This window comes from Aureobasidium namibiae, assembly GCF_000721765.1.
Source record: "Aureobasidium namibiae CBS 147.97 unplaced genomic scaffold scaffold_6, whole genome shotgun sequence".
NCBI classification, from domain to species: domain Eukaryota; kingdom Fungi; phylum Ascomycota; class Dothideomycetes; order Dothideales; family Saccotheciaceae; genus Aureobasidium; species Aureobasidium namibiae.
The window spans coordinates 609,109-624,089 of NW_013581203.1; the positions used below are offsets into that span (position 1 = coordinate 609,109).

Genomic DNA, 14,981 nt, shown 5'->3' on the forward strand with positions numbered 1-14,981 from the left:
AGTAATGTGACACAGAATATAGTTTGTGAGTTCTGAAAACTTCTTGAGTTTTCAAAGTTTGATACATAACGATCGAGTCTATGCTTGTCCAAAGCCTAATGAATGTTCTAGAGCAATTCCCAACTTGCTCGCCAAAATCTCCTTGCTCTCATATTCAGGAAGCCTGAGCGTGCCAAAACAGGTGCTGCTTCCAGGCAGCGCACTCGTCTCAGAGTCGCTTCTCTCAACGACAAATACCAAGCTCTCAGCTCCGTTCACAGGCACTCGACTGCTTGCTGTAACGAACTCCAGCAGTTGCTTCTGCTTTTCTTGAGGATAGGCTTTGACCACTTCCCAGAACCAGCGAACCACGGGAGAATTGGCTGTGTAATGATTGTAGGTCGTGGCTTTTTGCAAAGCGTGAATGTCGAGATGATTGTAACCTTCGACCAGAGTGCGAAACTGGTCAGCATTCAAGAGCTGGACAAATGTGAGCATAATTTGAAATCGTCATAAGAGAAGTCGATACTCACCGTCAACGGTCTAAGATTCATCACAGAGTAGAACCCTTTGGCGAACGCGTTGAACTGTGGACGAATCGACCAGTCCATCACCCATCTGGAATAGCTCGAAACAAAATCCTGACGATTGTTGTTGGTGACTGACTGAGGCAACTCGCCAGGGTCCGCGACCTCGACCCTCCAGCCTGGCCACTCGAAATTGCTTTGATGAGACTCATGAGAGCTGGTCTTTGACTGTGTGTGGTCGTATGTCAAGTTCTTAGAGTCAATGTCATCTGACGGTTCATGCATAGAAGAACGTGCAGGGTATATAGACTTGGTTGCCGGATGATGCTTGTCTGGATATTGACGCATCACTTTCAATCGTCCTAAGCTCATGTTCTTGCCTGATCTGATCTTGTCCCACACAGACCAACCATCCCACGGATCTTCCATACTTACGTCCAGATGCAAACCGTTAGCATCGAAACTGTAAACATATTCTCGAGCAAAGTCTTCCTCTACAGAGCCTTGATGCGTCTGAAGATGTTGCAATGATCTAGCCAGACTCGGCCAGCCCTCTGCCAAATCAGTTTCGCCGAGTGCTTGGAAAAGCAGCTTCTTGTAAAAGGCCAAGGGGAACGAGACTGGTAGAGTGATACCGTTGTAGATCGCAAGAGCGAACAGCAGACCGAATAGTTGGTATTTGTAAAGTGGTACCATCGTCGCAGGCTGGAACCAGGCCAAACGAGTCTCAGGGTCAATGGAAAAGAGCGCTGCGTGAAGTTAGCATAAAGACCATAACAACAAGATGAGATTGACTGACAGTAGGCGGGGTCAAATGCTTCTTGACAAACAAGCTTGAAAAACTCGATTTGCACACCACCAAGATCATGACCAATCTCACCCTCATCGATGCCCATGCGGACTCTGAGTGGCCGTAACAACTCTCGTCTTTCCCTGTGCCACAATTGATCAAAAGCATCAGATAGTACGGAGTGTCTGTTGATCTTCAACACAATGTAGTGGTCTTGGGCAGCTCTTAGACGACGGTCTAGGTAGACAACATCCTGTATGTGCAGTTGGGGCATTGTCTTCCGACGCAGTTGCAAAACCGCGTCCGCTGCATTGTAGGCTTGTCGCATGAGGATATGATGGGATGTGCGAACCAGCAGAGTCATTGCTCTTGTGTCGAATAAGAACTTGAATGACAAAAGATGGCGAACATTACGGCCCGACTTGTAGGAAAGCCAGTCTTGTGCTACCTTGTCAACATCAAGAGAATCGAATACTGAAGGACATGCAAAAAGTTTTGCAGGTATATCCAGCTGCCCTCGGCCTCGGTGCTGCCCTGAGAATGTCAGTGATGAACGGAGAGAATAGAGGTTGACTCATACAAAGGTCTTCCATCAGCTCAAGTGCCGAACCAGCTACGTTCCACCTGTTGATTTGTACGGAACCATCCCACTCCTTCAGGAAACATTTACGTAGCCACTCAAGCCAGACGAGAGATGTGGTACCAACAAGCTCCCCACCATGCCGCAGCTCATCTCTGTACTTGGTCTTGAATGTAGCCAAACGTACACTCTGCTCCTCTTCAACTAGCAAATCGGTCACGGATTCTCTGATCCTGCGATCAGTCCTCCAGGGCTGAAGTCGCGGATCCAGCTTCGAATCGTCCATACTACAGACGCTTAGAGTTTCTTCAAGGCATGTTCGAGCACCAATTGCTCGGATCAAGCGTTTTGCCATGCGCAGAGCAGATTCATGCTCAAGACTGTCGAGAATCGATAACCAAGGCGACAGAATAGGCTCGTCTTGCATGTTGCGTTGTTTGCCATATGATTTGCCATTGACAAGCGTGGACCAAACCATATGCCACGTTCTCCTCTCAGCCTGAGGAATAAAAGAGGTAAGCGCGTGAATGGCACAATGTGCTACACTGGGCACCGGCGAATCCTTGCCATCAGATGGAAATGTTTGGTAGGTCCTTATTCCTTGATGCTTGAGATCAAAGGGACTTTCGAATATTGGCTCCAGAGCTTCCCATATAGAGTCAAACATGAGATTTGAGGCGTCTCGACCGGTTGCATGCACGGACTCGAGTACACGATGCAGTCTGATACGACGAGTTGCTGTGTGAGGAGTCACTGAGTTTGCCAAGATACCCAGGGGATCGTCAGAGAAGGAATGTGCTAGAGACGAGAAGTTGGAGAACAGACGATGTAATCTCGAGTAGAGATAACCGAGTTGTGTGACGCCATCTTGCTTTGGGGTCAACAGAGCGGAGCGAGCGCTACGTGTAATGTCGCACAGTTCGATCAGGTCATGACAAGACATCGAGGCAGGAGACTCGACTCGTATGGTAGACTTATCACATAAGAGCTTCGGTGGGTAATCATTATCGATCAAATGAATGTTCCTGAGTGACTCAGAGTTGAATAGCTGCTGGGTGATAGACCTGGGATCCACTCTCTCCTGGACAGCGGAAGTGATGGTAGCAAGCTGACTCGGCAGATTTGGGCAGAGACGTTCGTGTGCATCTTCCAATGATGCCAGGACGACTGCCATAGTCCGGGCACTGACGGCGGTATAGGCACGCAATGATGGAGATGAAGGATGGGATCTCGCGGTCGCGCAAAGAGGAGTTGAACATGCAGAGAAACCGCATCCCTGATGTAGTTGTACAAAGAAACTGCAAGACACATGATTAGATGTCAGGTCAAGTATTCTCTTACAAGATCACACACCGATTGATTAAGTCTTGGGTATCATGGCGGCGAGATAAAGATGTCGGCAAGGATGATGGGCCGAAGGAGGACTGAGTGGCCATAGTAATACAAGAACAGACCGAGAAAAGAAGCAATCATACAGCCATAGCCAAGGTTGTCAAGAGTGTTTATGGGCACGTGAGGGTGACAGCAACGAGACGCGATGCGGATGAGGCTTCGGCACACATGGAAGCGAAGTGTTTGATTAGTTGATTAGTTGATAGATGGTGCAGTTCGGAGTCTAGCTGTGACAACAGACTTTGGTCGAGAGTCAAGCGAACAAGGCTGGAACCCACAAAGACCAAAGAGAGATGGATTATACCAGAATCAAGATGGAAGGTTGGGCGAGGTGAGAGTGTCAAGGCCTTGGCAGTGAGGCAGGAACGGAGGACGGGGATTGCGGCGTTTCGCGAAACTGACGAAATTTGGAACAGATGACATGGTTTGCACCTGAAAGTTTGCCCCTCCAGACATTTCTTATCGCGCCGTGCTTCGTCGTCCTTTGAACATTGCGCGCCACTTTCGACCCAACCTACACATACTTGTATACCATTTCAGACGACACGACTCATCATGGCTAGCATGGCATCGGGTCCCACCCACCCTTTCACCTGCAACACTTGTCAGGTCGCCTTCCGCTCCAGCGACCTGCAGCGTACTCACATGCAAAGCGACTGGCAGTGAGTATATTCCATACCTTGACGCTGCTCGTATCTGACACGACCTCCCAGCCGCTACAATCTCAAGAGACGAGTTGCATCGCTTCCCCCGCTCACTTCTGAAGTCTTTGCCGAAAAAGTCCTCGCCAACAAGGCTTCAGCCGCTGCCACTGCCGCTCGTGCTTCCTTCGAAAGGGTCTGCTCCGCTTGCCAAAAGACCTACTTCAGCGAAAACGCCTATGCGAACCATCTCGGAAGTCAAAAACACAGACAGCAGCTTGCTCGTCTGCACATGAGAGATGTCGACGATGCCAGCTCCGTCATGAGCTCGACTTTCTCCCTGGGCGAACCTCTCGAAACTGCTTCCAACGTCGAGACCGCCTCGGTTGCTTCCGTTGCTACCGACCGCCCCGCAGACCGTGACGACCTTAGCCACACTGCTGAGACTGATCAGCAGTCCAACATCGCCGACGATGATAACGAATCGAGAGCTCCTTCCAACGCCACTGATGCCGACGACGACATGGTTGAAGTTCTGCTCAACCAATGCCTATTCTGCAACACCATCTGCGTAGACGTCGAGGAGAACATCAAGCACATGGCCAAGCAACACGGCATGTTCATCCCTGAAAGAGAGTTCCTGGTTGATCAAGAGGGCCTTTTGAGCTACCTCCACGAGAAGATCCACGACGACCACCAGTGCTTGTATTGTGGTCAGCTTAAGCACACCGCTTCCGGCATTCAGACACACATGCGCGACAGAGGCCACTGCATGATCCCATACAGCACTGAAGACGAGATGCTCGAGATTGGAGAGTTCTACGATTTCAGAAGCACCTACTCAGACGAGGAGGACGACGAGAGCACGGACGGCGCAGACGACCAACAGGAGGGAGGTGTCAAGCTCGGCGCCGCTCGTGCCACCAAGGTCACCATCGAGACCGAAGATGGCGACGGAGACGCAGAGATGGCCGACGAGGACGACGAAGGTTGGGAGAGTGACGGCTCCTTGTCATCGGTGCCGACCGACGAGATCACTTCGGTGCCCATCGACGACCATTCGCACCGCTACAAGACCCTCGATCGCCACAGACACCACTCCCACAAGGATCCTCGCCCTCACAAAAACACAGACGGATTCCACTCACACGCCCACTCCACTCCTCACGCTGTCTACCACGACGAATACGAATTACATCTGCCTACCGGTCGTACAGCAGGACACCGTTCGCTTGCCAAATACTACCGTCAAAACCTCCGCAACTATCCTACCCCCGAGGAGAGAGCGGACCAGAGAGCCATCGAAGGTCGTCACGACTCCGACGACGAAGAGGAGGCCAGAGAGCGCAGAAACAACCGTGGCCGTCAAGTCGTCACCCGTGCAGAGGGTGGTCTTGGCATGGTTGGTGTCAGTGAGGTCAAGAAGAAGGAGGTGCTTGCCGAAGAGAAGAGAGAGAAGAAGCGCGAACAAAGGGCGCGTGCCAACTACCAATGGGGTAACGACAAGAGAGGAAACAACCAAAAGCATTGGCGCGTAAGTTTTCTCGTCCCTAGAATCGATGGCATCTCACTAACTTGTTTTAGGACCATCTCTTGCAATAGATGTGTGCGCTCCGTTCTACAGCCTTTGGCTGTGAGATTGCTACACTTTTTGGACAGTTTTGTTTGGTTTAAGTATATCCCATGATCGTCACATATCTGGTTTTCAGCGGACCGCATCAGCGATGATCCTTTGAGTTTTTATAGGCACCGAAACATCATGTTTACCTCTCGTATACTAGAAAGTATTTTTTCTATGCCCAGTCTTCTACGGTTACTTTCAAGCTTGTGTTTTCATCTACTGCCTACTGAAAAGTCTATCAAGTAGACAGCCTGTAGTCGTTGCTGACCACCCTTCAGAAATCACACATCACTATCGTGAACACTGACACACCGTACTCAAAACCACACCAGTTGATCTGGTCGGCTTTCTTCGTTCGAGCATTCTTGCCATGGAGTATGGGACGAAGACTCAGAAGATGTTCAAGAATCCGAGGAAACTTTTCGAGCTCCACTCCCACCACGCAAGAAACTCACTCAGTCTTCTCCACTCCAACCTCGATAGTGTAAAGCAACAATCTACAAGATGCGGAGCTGCTCTCGAGTCTCAACCAACTTGAAGTGTCTTTCCTCCCAGCACCTCAACCATATTCTTCCTTCTTGACATCAACTTCCGCGTTGCTGCAAGTCTCCTCCCGTGACTTCTCGTCTCGTCTGAAGCTCGCTTCATCGCTCAGGCATTATCAAGTTCTACCTTTGACCGTCACAATCTCTGCTAGGTACAGCTCTCTCGTCCTTCAGCATCACCCACCACCTCGTCTGGTTCCGCGTTAATGTATCTGCTAACACTGCACAGCTTCCAAGATGAAGCCATGTCTGGTAATCGGCGTTCTTGCTGCTGTTTCGTTCGCTTCCACCGATATTGGTATCTCTGGAGACACCACTTTCCGGACCGTCGTCAACCGTGACTTGCAACAGAACACCACTATTTCGGGGCCAGTTACGACGACCCTTTGGCAACCAGTTATAACGACTCTCTCGGAAGCATTGACAACGCTATCGGATACAAGCTCTGCGGAACCAGAGACAACCATGACAATGACTGTTGAAGCCACCTTGTCAAGCACTCGCACTGTGTACAACAATGGCGATGCCAGCTCGACCACGACAGTTTTGACCGTGGTCGAGCCAGCATCACACATCAATGCTTCTAGCACTGTCGTGGTTCTGGTCCCTCCCCACTTCCGCTCCACCACCACGGTTGTTAATACCATTTCTACGGTCTCCTTGCAAGTGGCCCCGACTGTGTCATCTACAAGTCTTGCATCTTCTACCGCTTCACCTACTCGCATTACTCGCATAAGGACGACTACTCGTCTTGGAACGTCGACCGTCTCGCTTACTCGTATCACACGTACAAAGACGTCTACTCATTTTGCATCGTCCACGGCCTCACTGACTCGTATTACCCGTACGAAGACAACTACTCGTCATGCATCGTCTAGCGCCTCAGTCACTCGTATCATCGTTACAAAGACCTTCACGCACCTTACCAGTGTGCTCAGCACTAGCCGCGTGCTGAAGACCTTGACACTCTCACGATCCACGCGTACGTCGTTGCACTCCTCAGAATACACGGTAACCGCAACCAAGACCATTACTCGTGTCACGTTGGATGAGTCTTCAAGACCGGCGACAATCACGACGGAGACGGTGAAACGTTGCAAGACTACGCCAACTCTGTATACATCCTTTAGAACGACCACCATCACTGATCAAGGAGACAAATGATTCCTAATCCCTGGTCCAGCAATACGGCTGATCTTGGAAACAGCTGTACAGTCGGAGCATGATTGGGCTGCTCGCGAATGACGGCGTATCGAGTTGGGAAGGATGATCTGAGTACCAGACTCTCTAAGTTAAGCTCTGATCACGAAACAAGTTGTAACTTGTGTGATGAAGGAAGTGAGGGAGTTTATGGAGGATCCTCAGTTCTTTGATCGCATTTCTGGATCGAATATAGTTGTACATTGATAGTTTCAGGAGACATGATAGCGTTCAATGAAATGAAAGACATTGTCAGACAAGCTCTCTTCTTTTGTTCTTCGGACTTGGTGATAGTTTTGCGTCGAGATAGTTGTGACAAGAAGAGTGTGGGATCGACAGAACGCTTTGGAGGTCAGGTGGTGTGACCGGGGAAGGCTGTTTTGGGCGTCTTGGCGTTTTGATGTTTACTTGTTTTGATGTTGACGCGACCTGATGCGACTTGACTTGAGGTGGACAGTGCCGTGTCAAGTTTCAAGCATCCTTCTTCAGCATTGCATATCCAGGCTTGTTTGCTTGTTAGCATGCCTTCGCCCCGCCAGTCGCCTGGAAACACGTCGACCATGTCCAGCTTCCAGCCCGAGTTCGAGTCAACACAGCAGTTCGACACGGCCACGCAGTCGCTGCAACTGCCCAATCTCAGATCCAGTGCGCAGCGCTTCAGCTACTACAACCCACCTCAGCCCGCCATGCACATTGACTCATCTCTCGTGCGCGATAGCTTCCCTGACTTTACCGAGAAGTCGCCATCGCCATCGCCTGAGGCATCCTTGTCCATTGAAGCTGGACGCGCTAAGAAGGGCAGTCCCAAAGCCTTCGACATGTCCGACATTCCGCTGCCCAGTGACAGCCTTTACGACCTGCACAGCACCCCTCCGAGAAGCACGCGCCCCACCCCCAAGAAGGCTGATAGCCTGAGAAAAGAAGCCTCGTTGCGACGCGCTCACTCGAGCGACAAGAGAGCCAATGCCTCGCAGCGCCGCTCCTTGTCCGACATGCACCACAAGGTCCGCCACGAGAGCGACTCGTCCTTTGTTGGCGAGGACCGCCCGACCATCACCTCGGTCCAGCCACGAAACACGCGCTTCACTTCAGCAAATCTGCCCACTTCTTACTCGCACCACCAAGGCCTGCAATCCGCATCCACACCTCAGCGTCCGCTACAAAATCCTACCGCTACATGGACCGGCTCCCAGACCCAAGCTTCGTTCATGCTTCCCGATCTTCCAAACATTACCGAGCTCGTGTCGGGCGTGCGCAAAGACGGCACCCCAGTCTTCTCTCGCTCACAAAAGTCGCGTTCGCGCTTCACTTCTGCCTCGTACAACAACCCTACCATCACAAACACCATCGCCCACGCCAACATCAACTCGATCGCCGTCCCCGACGAAGAAAAGGCAATCTTTGCGTCCTTGCAGCTCTTGAAGGACAAAGTTGCAAACCTCGAAGCAGAAAAAAGTGAAGCACAGAAGAGGCTCGAAGAATACGAGGCAGAAGTTGGTCAGCTGAAGTCGCGCCTCGACGTCGAGCAGAAGCTGCGACGCCCCGACAGTGCATTGGGCGAGGATGATGATGGCAGTGCCAAAGAGAGATGGCGCGTTGAGAGGGCCACCTTGAAGTCTACCATCAAGGCTCTGCAGGATCGTCTGGATCGCGGAGAGCGCAAGCTATCTGTCAACGACATTGCCGTCAAGCACCTGACTAAAGAACGTGATGGTTTGGTCACCCAGCTCGGCGTCGCTTACTACAATTCCGAGGAGCTCAAGAACGAGAACATTCAACTGCGCGATTCTAACCAAGATATGGAGGATGATGTCGCAACTCTACAAGCTGAGAATGGTCGTCTGCGTGTTAGACTTGCTCAAATCAAGGCTCAATTCCACGATGAAACACAGCAATGGAATTCACGCGAATCTGATCTGAAAGCAAGAATACATCGTCGTGAGGCCGCTGTTCGCGACATGCAGCCCGACCAGACCGCGCAGTCCGCTCCTGCTCAAGACCATACTTCCAAGTCGTCCAAGTCTCGTGTTGCCCAAGACAGCCTGCAACCCACAAACAAGCGCCGATCAAGCGGAAGACCCGGCCAGGACACCAAGCACAACATCATGGACAGCATCGAGAACGAGATCAGAAGATCGCGTTCCACTGCTGCACCTGCCGATGTTCGCTCTCGCTCGCGCTCCAAGTCCAACACTCGCCATAACACCACTAAGCCTCATCCCATCGTGGACGTCAGCGATGTTGACTCCACGACCAACCTGAACTTTTCTAGAACCGCCAGAGACGAACCCGCGGATAACAACGAAGACTCTAGGGACATTACTTACTTGAGCTTCCTTGATCCTAGAGAACTAGCAAGGCTACGAAAGACTCTGGAGGAAGAACGCCGTGCCTCGAAAACGGCGCGCGCTGTATCTGCACCGCAGGCCCAAGACAATGCAACTTCCACAAATGTTACGACTATGCCCCGCAAGTCATCTCTCAAGGATCTTGTCAAAGACGATACAGGGCGTTTCACCATCAGATCTCAGGTGGACGAAAACACTGGCCTGCTCAAAAACGTGCGTATCCAATCACCTCACACATCCGATGCTATCTCGTACTCTGAGCCAAGAGAGTCGATGGAGGCATCGTTCATGAGCACATCGTCACGCCGAAGGAACCGCACCAAGAGTATAGAAGAAATGACTTCTGCCTTCATTCTTCCCGACATCACACTTCATACTGGTCCAGGTGCTCAAGCCACTATGGCAGAGACTGTCGGTGACATCTCGCATGACAACCTCAACTGCACCGTTTGCCCGTCTCAGGACTCGCAGGACAAGGAAGTCACGATTCCCTTGCCTGTCCCTGTTTCTGAGCGCGAGATAGACGACTCGAACGCCACTATTCGCCCTTCTCAACCCCCACCTATAGCACTAGCGACCGTTCTCAAGCAACTCGAAGATGAGGTCAAACATCTTAAGCTTCAACTCCAGAGTTACGAGAAGATGTACAACAAGCACGATCCCGCCCTCGGTCGCCGCAAGCGCCTCGCTGTGAAACAGAAGATGGACTATTTGATGGCCGAGATCGAACGCCGCAGTGACCAGATTTATGCTCTCTACGATGTACTTGAGGGTCAGAAGTCATCTGCTGCAGACATGGATGGCGAACAACAGTTGCAAGAACTGGATGATGAACAAGTGGAAGAGACATTGCAGAGTTTGGGTATTGATGTTGGTGAGTTGGCCCAAAGGGCTAGGGACACCAAGGAGGTGCAACACCATAGATTTGGTCTTGATGGACTCGACGAGGACAGTGAAGTCGAATTGCCATGGGGTGGCTTCAGTGATGAGAGTGAGGTTGAAGAGGTACAATTGCCCAGAAGACGTTCAGTAAACAGGGCTGTGAGTGCTTAGAAGCGAGAAACGAGGATGACATGATATGTCGGGATTCTAGGATGGCTAAGGAGTTTTGAAAGGACATTGTTAGTTTAACAGAACGAAGGTTTTTGGCGCCTCTTCCTGCTCTCTCTGCTCTCGGTGTAAATCTTGTATTTCTCTTCTCTTTCATCATCTCGTCCCACAGAGGGTTATTCTCTCCGATTGCTCACCATCATACATACGAGCTCCGCGCACGCCGCGTATAAGAATACGAACCTGAAGGATCACTCCCCGTTGCTGTCGGCCAATAAGCGGCGGTTTTTCCTGAGCGTCCCTTGCCTATGCTGATTAGGTGAGCACAGCAACGTAACGGATTGCACAGCCGTCGGCCGCAAGAGCGCCGAGAAGAAACTTGCTATCCATGAGCATCCGGAAGCAGGGCTGAGTGAGTACGTAGGTACTTCTTGGTAGGAAAAGTGGCTGGAGATGTCAGATCCGAAGGAGATGTCGCCGCGCACATCGCGTTCACCATGACGATGCGATAAATCAGGATAGAAGAGGTGCCGAGAACTAGGGAACAGAGACTTTGCAGCCCTGCCGTCGCCGCGCGGCTGTAACCCTACTGACACGGATCTCAAACACCCGACCGCACTGTTTCGTAGCCACAAGAACAAAATGATCTACAGGGCTCGCCCGCGGGAACCGACGATACGGCAGATCGACTTGGACGATTTGATCTTGTGCTCAGAAAAAACATCCCGAGCATGGTTGTGTTTCAACAGCTGCTTTTCTGGCTCTATGCTCGTCAAATTGCTGCGAGTATGGAACGTGCCCCTTCAACATACGCGACACAAATTACAAAGTCAGGAGCAATAAGAAGAGCGTATTCGAGCGTATGCATACGCGACAGTAGGATGAGAAAGCAACCGCGCCAAGGTGTGTTGGGTCCTGCATGAAACTGTAATAGCCTCTTAGCGTTTCTACGTCACTTTACTGGTTCCGTTTCCGTGGGAGCCGGCCTCGATATATATAACTTTTGCTTGTCCCGTCCTCTAGAATGCCAGTCCATCACTTAACCGCAATCTATATCTCTATCCCAGCGTCAGGATGAAGGCCCAAACAGCATTGACCGGCCTGGTGTCGGTCGCCGCCCTTCTCCCTGAGGTCTCGGCCAACATCGTTGTTATTCGTAACCCCTCTGTTGAGCAGGCTGCCGCAGAGGCTCTCGCAGTCCCGTTGGCTGCGCTCAAGCGTGCGGCACCTGAAGCTCCTAACGGATACGTCCCTACACATGTCGACTGCCCTTCAGATCGCCCTACTATTCGCAATGCATCCACCATCTCGCCCAACGAGACAGAATGGCTCTACGTACGAAGGAATAACACCGTCTCAGCCATGAGAAATCTGCTTGGTCGCATGAACATCACTGGACTCGACACAAATTCTTATATCGATAGCGTGGCAAACAACGTCAGCGCTCTTCCCAACATTGCTATTGCTGGATCAGGAGGTGGTTACCGCGCCTTGATGAACTACGCCGGTGCCGTGGCCGCTTTCGACAACCGTACTGCCAACTCTACCGGAGCAGGCCAACTCGGTGGTCTTTTGCAGGCTTCAACCTACCTGGCTGGTCTTTCGGGCGGTTCGTGGTTGGTGGGCAGTTTGTTCATGAACAACTTCAGCTCAGTTGAAACCATCCTCAGCCAGGACACTGCCAACGGCAACGGAGGCACATGGCAGTTTGCCAACTCCATTCTTGAGGGCCCTGCAAGCAGCGGTCTCTCGATTTTGAACACGGCCGAGTATCTTAAGGACATCTACGACACTGTTCAAGACAAGAATGATGCCGGTTACGAAACTACTATCACCGATTACTGGGGTCGCGCACTGTCTTACCAGCTCATCAATGCTACCGAAGGAGGTCCTGCGTACACTTTCTCGTCTATCGCCGACTCTGACCAGTTCAGAGCTGGCAACACCCCCATGCCTATCTTTGTCGCTGATGGCCGTGCTAGAGGCCAGCTCGTCATCGACGGTAATGCTACCGTCTACGAGATGAACCCATGGGAGCTTGGTAGCTTTGACCCCACCACCTACGCATTTGCTCCTATGCGCTATCTCGGCTCAAACTTCTCCGATGGTGTAGTTGTACAGGGAGACATGCAGTGTGTGCGCGGATTCGATAACGCCGGATATATCATGGGTACCTCCAGCTCTTTGTTCAACCAGGCCTTCTTGCAGGTCAATGGTTCCACTGGTCTAATCAACGAGGCTATTACTAAAGTCCTGGGCGAAATTGGTCAGGACAACGACGATATTGCCAACTACCCCAACCCTTTCTTCGGTGTCAACAACGCGACCAGCCGTATCGCTACCACTGACCAGCTTACGCTCGTCGACGGCGGTGAGGATTTGCAAAATATCCCTCTTCACCCGCTCATTCAGCCCGAGAGACACGTCGATGTCATCTTCGCCATCGACTCTTCTGCCGATACCACCGTCGACAATGGCGGCGCCAACTGGCCAAACGGCACTGCTCTGGTTGCTACCTACGCCCGTACCTTCCTGCCCATCTCCAACGGCACTTCCTTCCCCTCCATCCCCGACCAGCAGACCTTTGTCAACCTCGGCCTGAACTACCGCCCTACATTCTTCGGCTGTGACTCTAGCAACACCACCAATATGACTCCTTTGATCGTTTACCTGCCCAACTCCCCTTACGTCTACCACAGCAACGTCAGCACCTACGACCTGTCCTACAACGACACCGAGCGCAACTACATCATCGAGAACGGCTACAATGCTGTCACCCAAGGCAACTCCACTCTAGACGCCGAATGGCCCACGTGCGTGGGCTGCGCCATCCTCCAGCGCTCTCTCGAGCGCACAGGCACGACAATCCCCGATGTGTGCAACTCGTGCTTCTCGCGCTACTGCTGGGACGGCACCGTCAACTCGACCACAAACACCACCTACGAGCCCCCATACAAGCTCCCCAAGAACGACGTACTCAGCTTCTCGAGCAGTGGCTTCCGGGGCGCTGTGCCCTCGTTGGCATTTGCTGTTTCTGCCGTCGCTACCGTGCTGATGATCATGTAGATTGCGATCGGAGCGTTTGTTTTGTTTGTCATGTTGTGGTGTAATCATCATTCTATCGATACCAGGGGTTGTGGTATAAATAGAAAAGAATAGGTGATTTGTACTTGGGATAGTCTGATAGTCTGAATACCCCCTTGGTTATGAAATACAAAGATAACACGATCCAAATTTACTATCTGTCCTTTACACGACAAAGGGAAATGCACTGAGAAACTGTGATAAGCGTCGGCATTTCATAAATCTATATTTCCTCTCAACAGCAAGAGCAAACGTTGGTAGATGGAGATGCTGTTCTCCAGTCGAGATAGCACAGAGATCGTACAGTACAATTCAAATGTGATGGGTTAGAGGACGAAGCAATGTGCTTTTGGCATAAGATTGTAGCAAATACTCTAGCTAGGCAGTCCGACCAACACTTTATCAGTATCAACGCTAGGGACTGAGTTTCTCTCAGCAAGAACCGTCGAGTATGCGAATCAGAGCTAAGATCGATTGGGAAAACATGATTGAAATGCTGCTTATGGATGTTCTGGATCTTACTTTGCCACCCAGCGTGTAGATTCACAAGCCAAATTTACGAGGAAAGAGGAAAGGGAAGGAGCGAAGGTTAAAGAAGAGATGAATGGGGTTACTTGTTGTTTTTGTATGTTTTCCAAGCATCTCTCGAGTCTTGGATGCAGAGGAATCAATTGGTCTCGGCCGCTTCCTGTCTGTTTCGACCGCGTGGCTTAATCCTCGTTCAATATCCCTTCCGAGATCGTCGAGCTGACTGTGCTTGGAGGCCAGGCGAAGATTGATGTTGTGTGTCAAGGAGAACTCGTCTCGTCTGTACATTGCTCTCTGCTTGATACCAAACTAGGCCGTCAAGGCTTGGGTCAAGACTGAGTGTAACAGGTACGTAGCATACTTTGATGCTCGAGGATGAGCAATCCTAGACAATCTCTGCCTAAGAAAACTTCTTCACTGCTGTCAAGAGCGGCCCACATACTCGTCGTGCACCTCGGGCTTTCAATCCCTAGGTTGCAGCCATCGTTGCTCACGTCCACGATGCACATATGGCTAGCGGAGAGCCCGCTCTTGGCTCTGTCAATCGTACTGTGCATCAGCTGCAACTAATGGCGATGTATTAATCTGCTTCAAGCTCGCTGAGATACACAGCTGCTGAGAGCGTCTGATCGCATTTGCCGGTGCGGCAAGCCGAATGCCTGTTGCATGGATCGCGGAGCCGAATTCAAATATCGA

The 14,981-nt window shown here is 51.3% G+C and overlaps 5 protein-coding genes across 5 annotated transcripts; 4 read left to right on the plus strand and 1 right to left on the minus strand.

Annotated features, from left to right (window-relative positions):
• Nucleotides 1-78: 78 nt before the first annotated feature.
• M436DRAFT_44092 (uncharacterized protein) lies at nucleotides 79-1,253 on the minus strand (the record flags this gene model as incomplete). The annotated part of the gene is made up of 3 exons (XM_013573069.1): nucleotides 79-459; nucleotides 513-692; nucleotides 942-1,253. Coding segments are annotated over 3 exons (873 nt in total), but the record flags the coding sequence as incomplete, so codon positions are not given.
• A 2,570-nt stretch (nucleotides 1,254-3,823) lies between these two features.
• Nucleotides 3,824-5,511, plus strand: M436DRAFT_71839 (uncharacterized protein; the record flags this gene model as incomplete). Its single annotated transcript, XM_013573260.1, has 3 exons — nucleotides 3,824-3,930; nucleotides 3,982-5,443; nucleotides 5,494-5,511. 3 exons carry the CDS (start codon nucleotides 3,824-3,826, stop codon nucleotides 5,509-5,511), a joined length of 1,587 nt encoding a protein of 528 aa, XP_013428714.1.
• Nucleotides 5,512-6,540: 1,029 nt separating this feature from the next.
• Nucleotides 6,541-7,239, plus strand: M436DRAFT_80839 (uncharacterized protein; the record flags this gene model as incomplete). Its single annotated transcript, XM_013573342.1, has 1 exon — nucleotides 6,541-7,239. The coding sequence occupies one exon, from the start codon at nucleotides 6,541-6,543 to the stop codon at nucleotides 7,237-7,239; it is 699 nt and encodes a 232-aa protein (XP_013428796.1).
• A 557-nt stretch (nucleotides 7,240-7,796) lies between these two features.
• M436DRAFT_43851 (uncharacterized protein) lies at nucleotides 7,797-10,676 on the plus strand (the record flags this gene model as incomplete). Its single annotated transcript, XM_013573013.1, has 1 exon — nucleotides 7,797-10,676. One exon carries the CDS (start codon nucleotides 7,797-7,799, stop codon nucleotides 10,674-10,676), a length of 2,880 nt encoding a protein of 959 aa, XP_013428467.1.
• A 1,071-nt stretch (nucleotides 10,677-11,747) lies between these two features.
• M436DRAFT_71841 (lysophospholipase Plb3) lies at nucleotides 11,748-13,739 on the plus strand (the record flags this gene model as incomplete). Its single annotated transcript, XM_013573261.1, has 1 exon — nucleotides 11,748-13,739. One exon carries the CDS (start codon nucleotides 11,748-11,750, stop codon nucleotides 13,737-13,739), a length of 1,992 nt encoding a protein of 663 aa, XP_013428715.1.
• Between the last annotated feature and the right edge of the window lie 1,242 nt (nucleotides 13,740-14,981).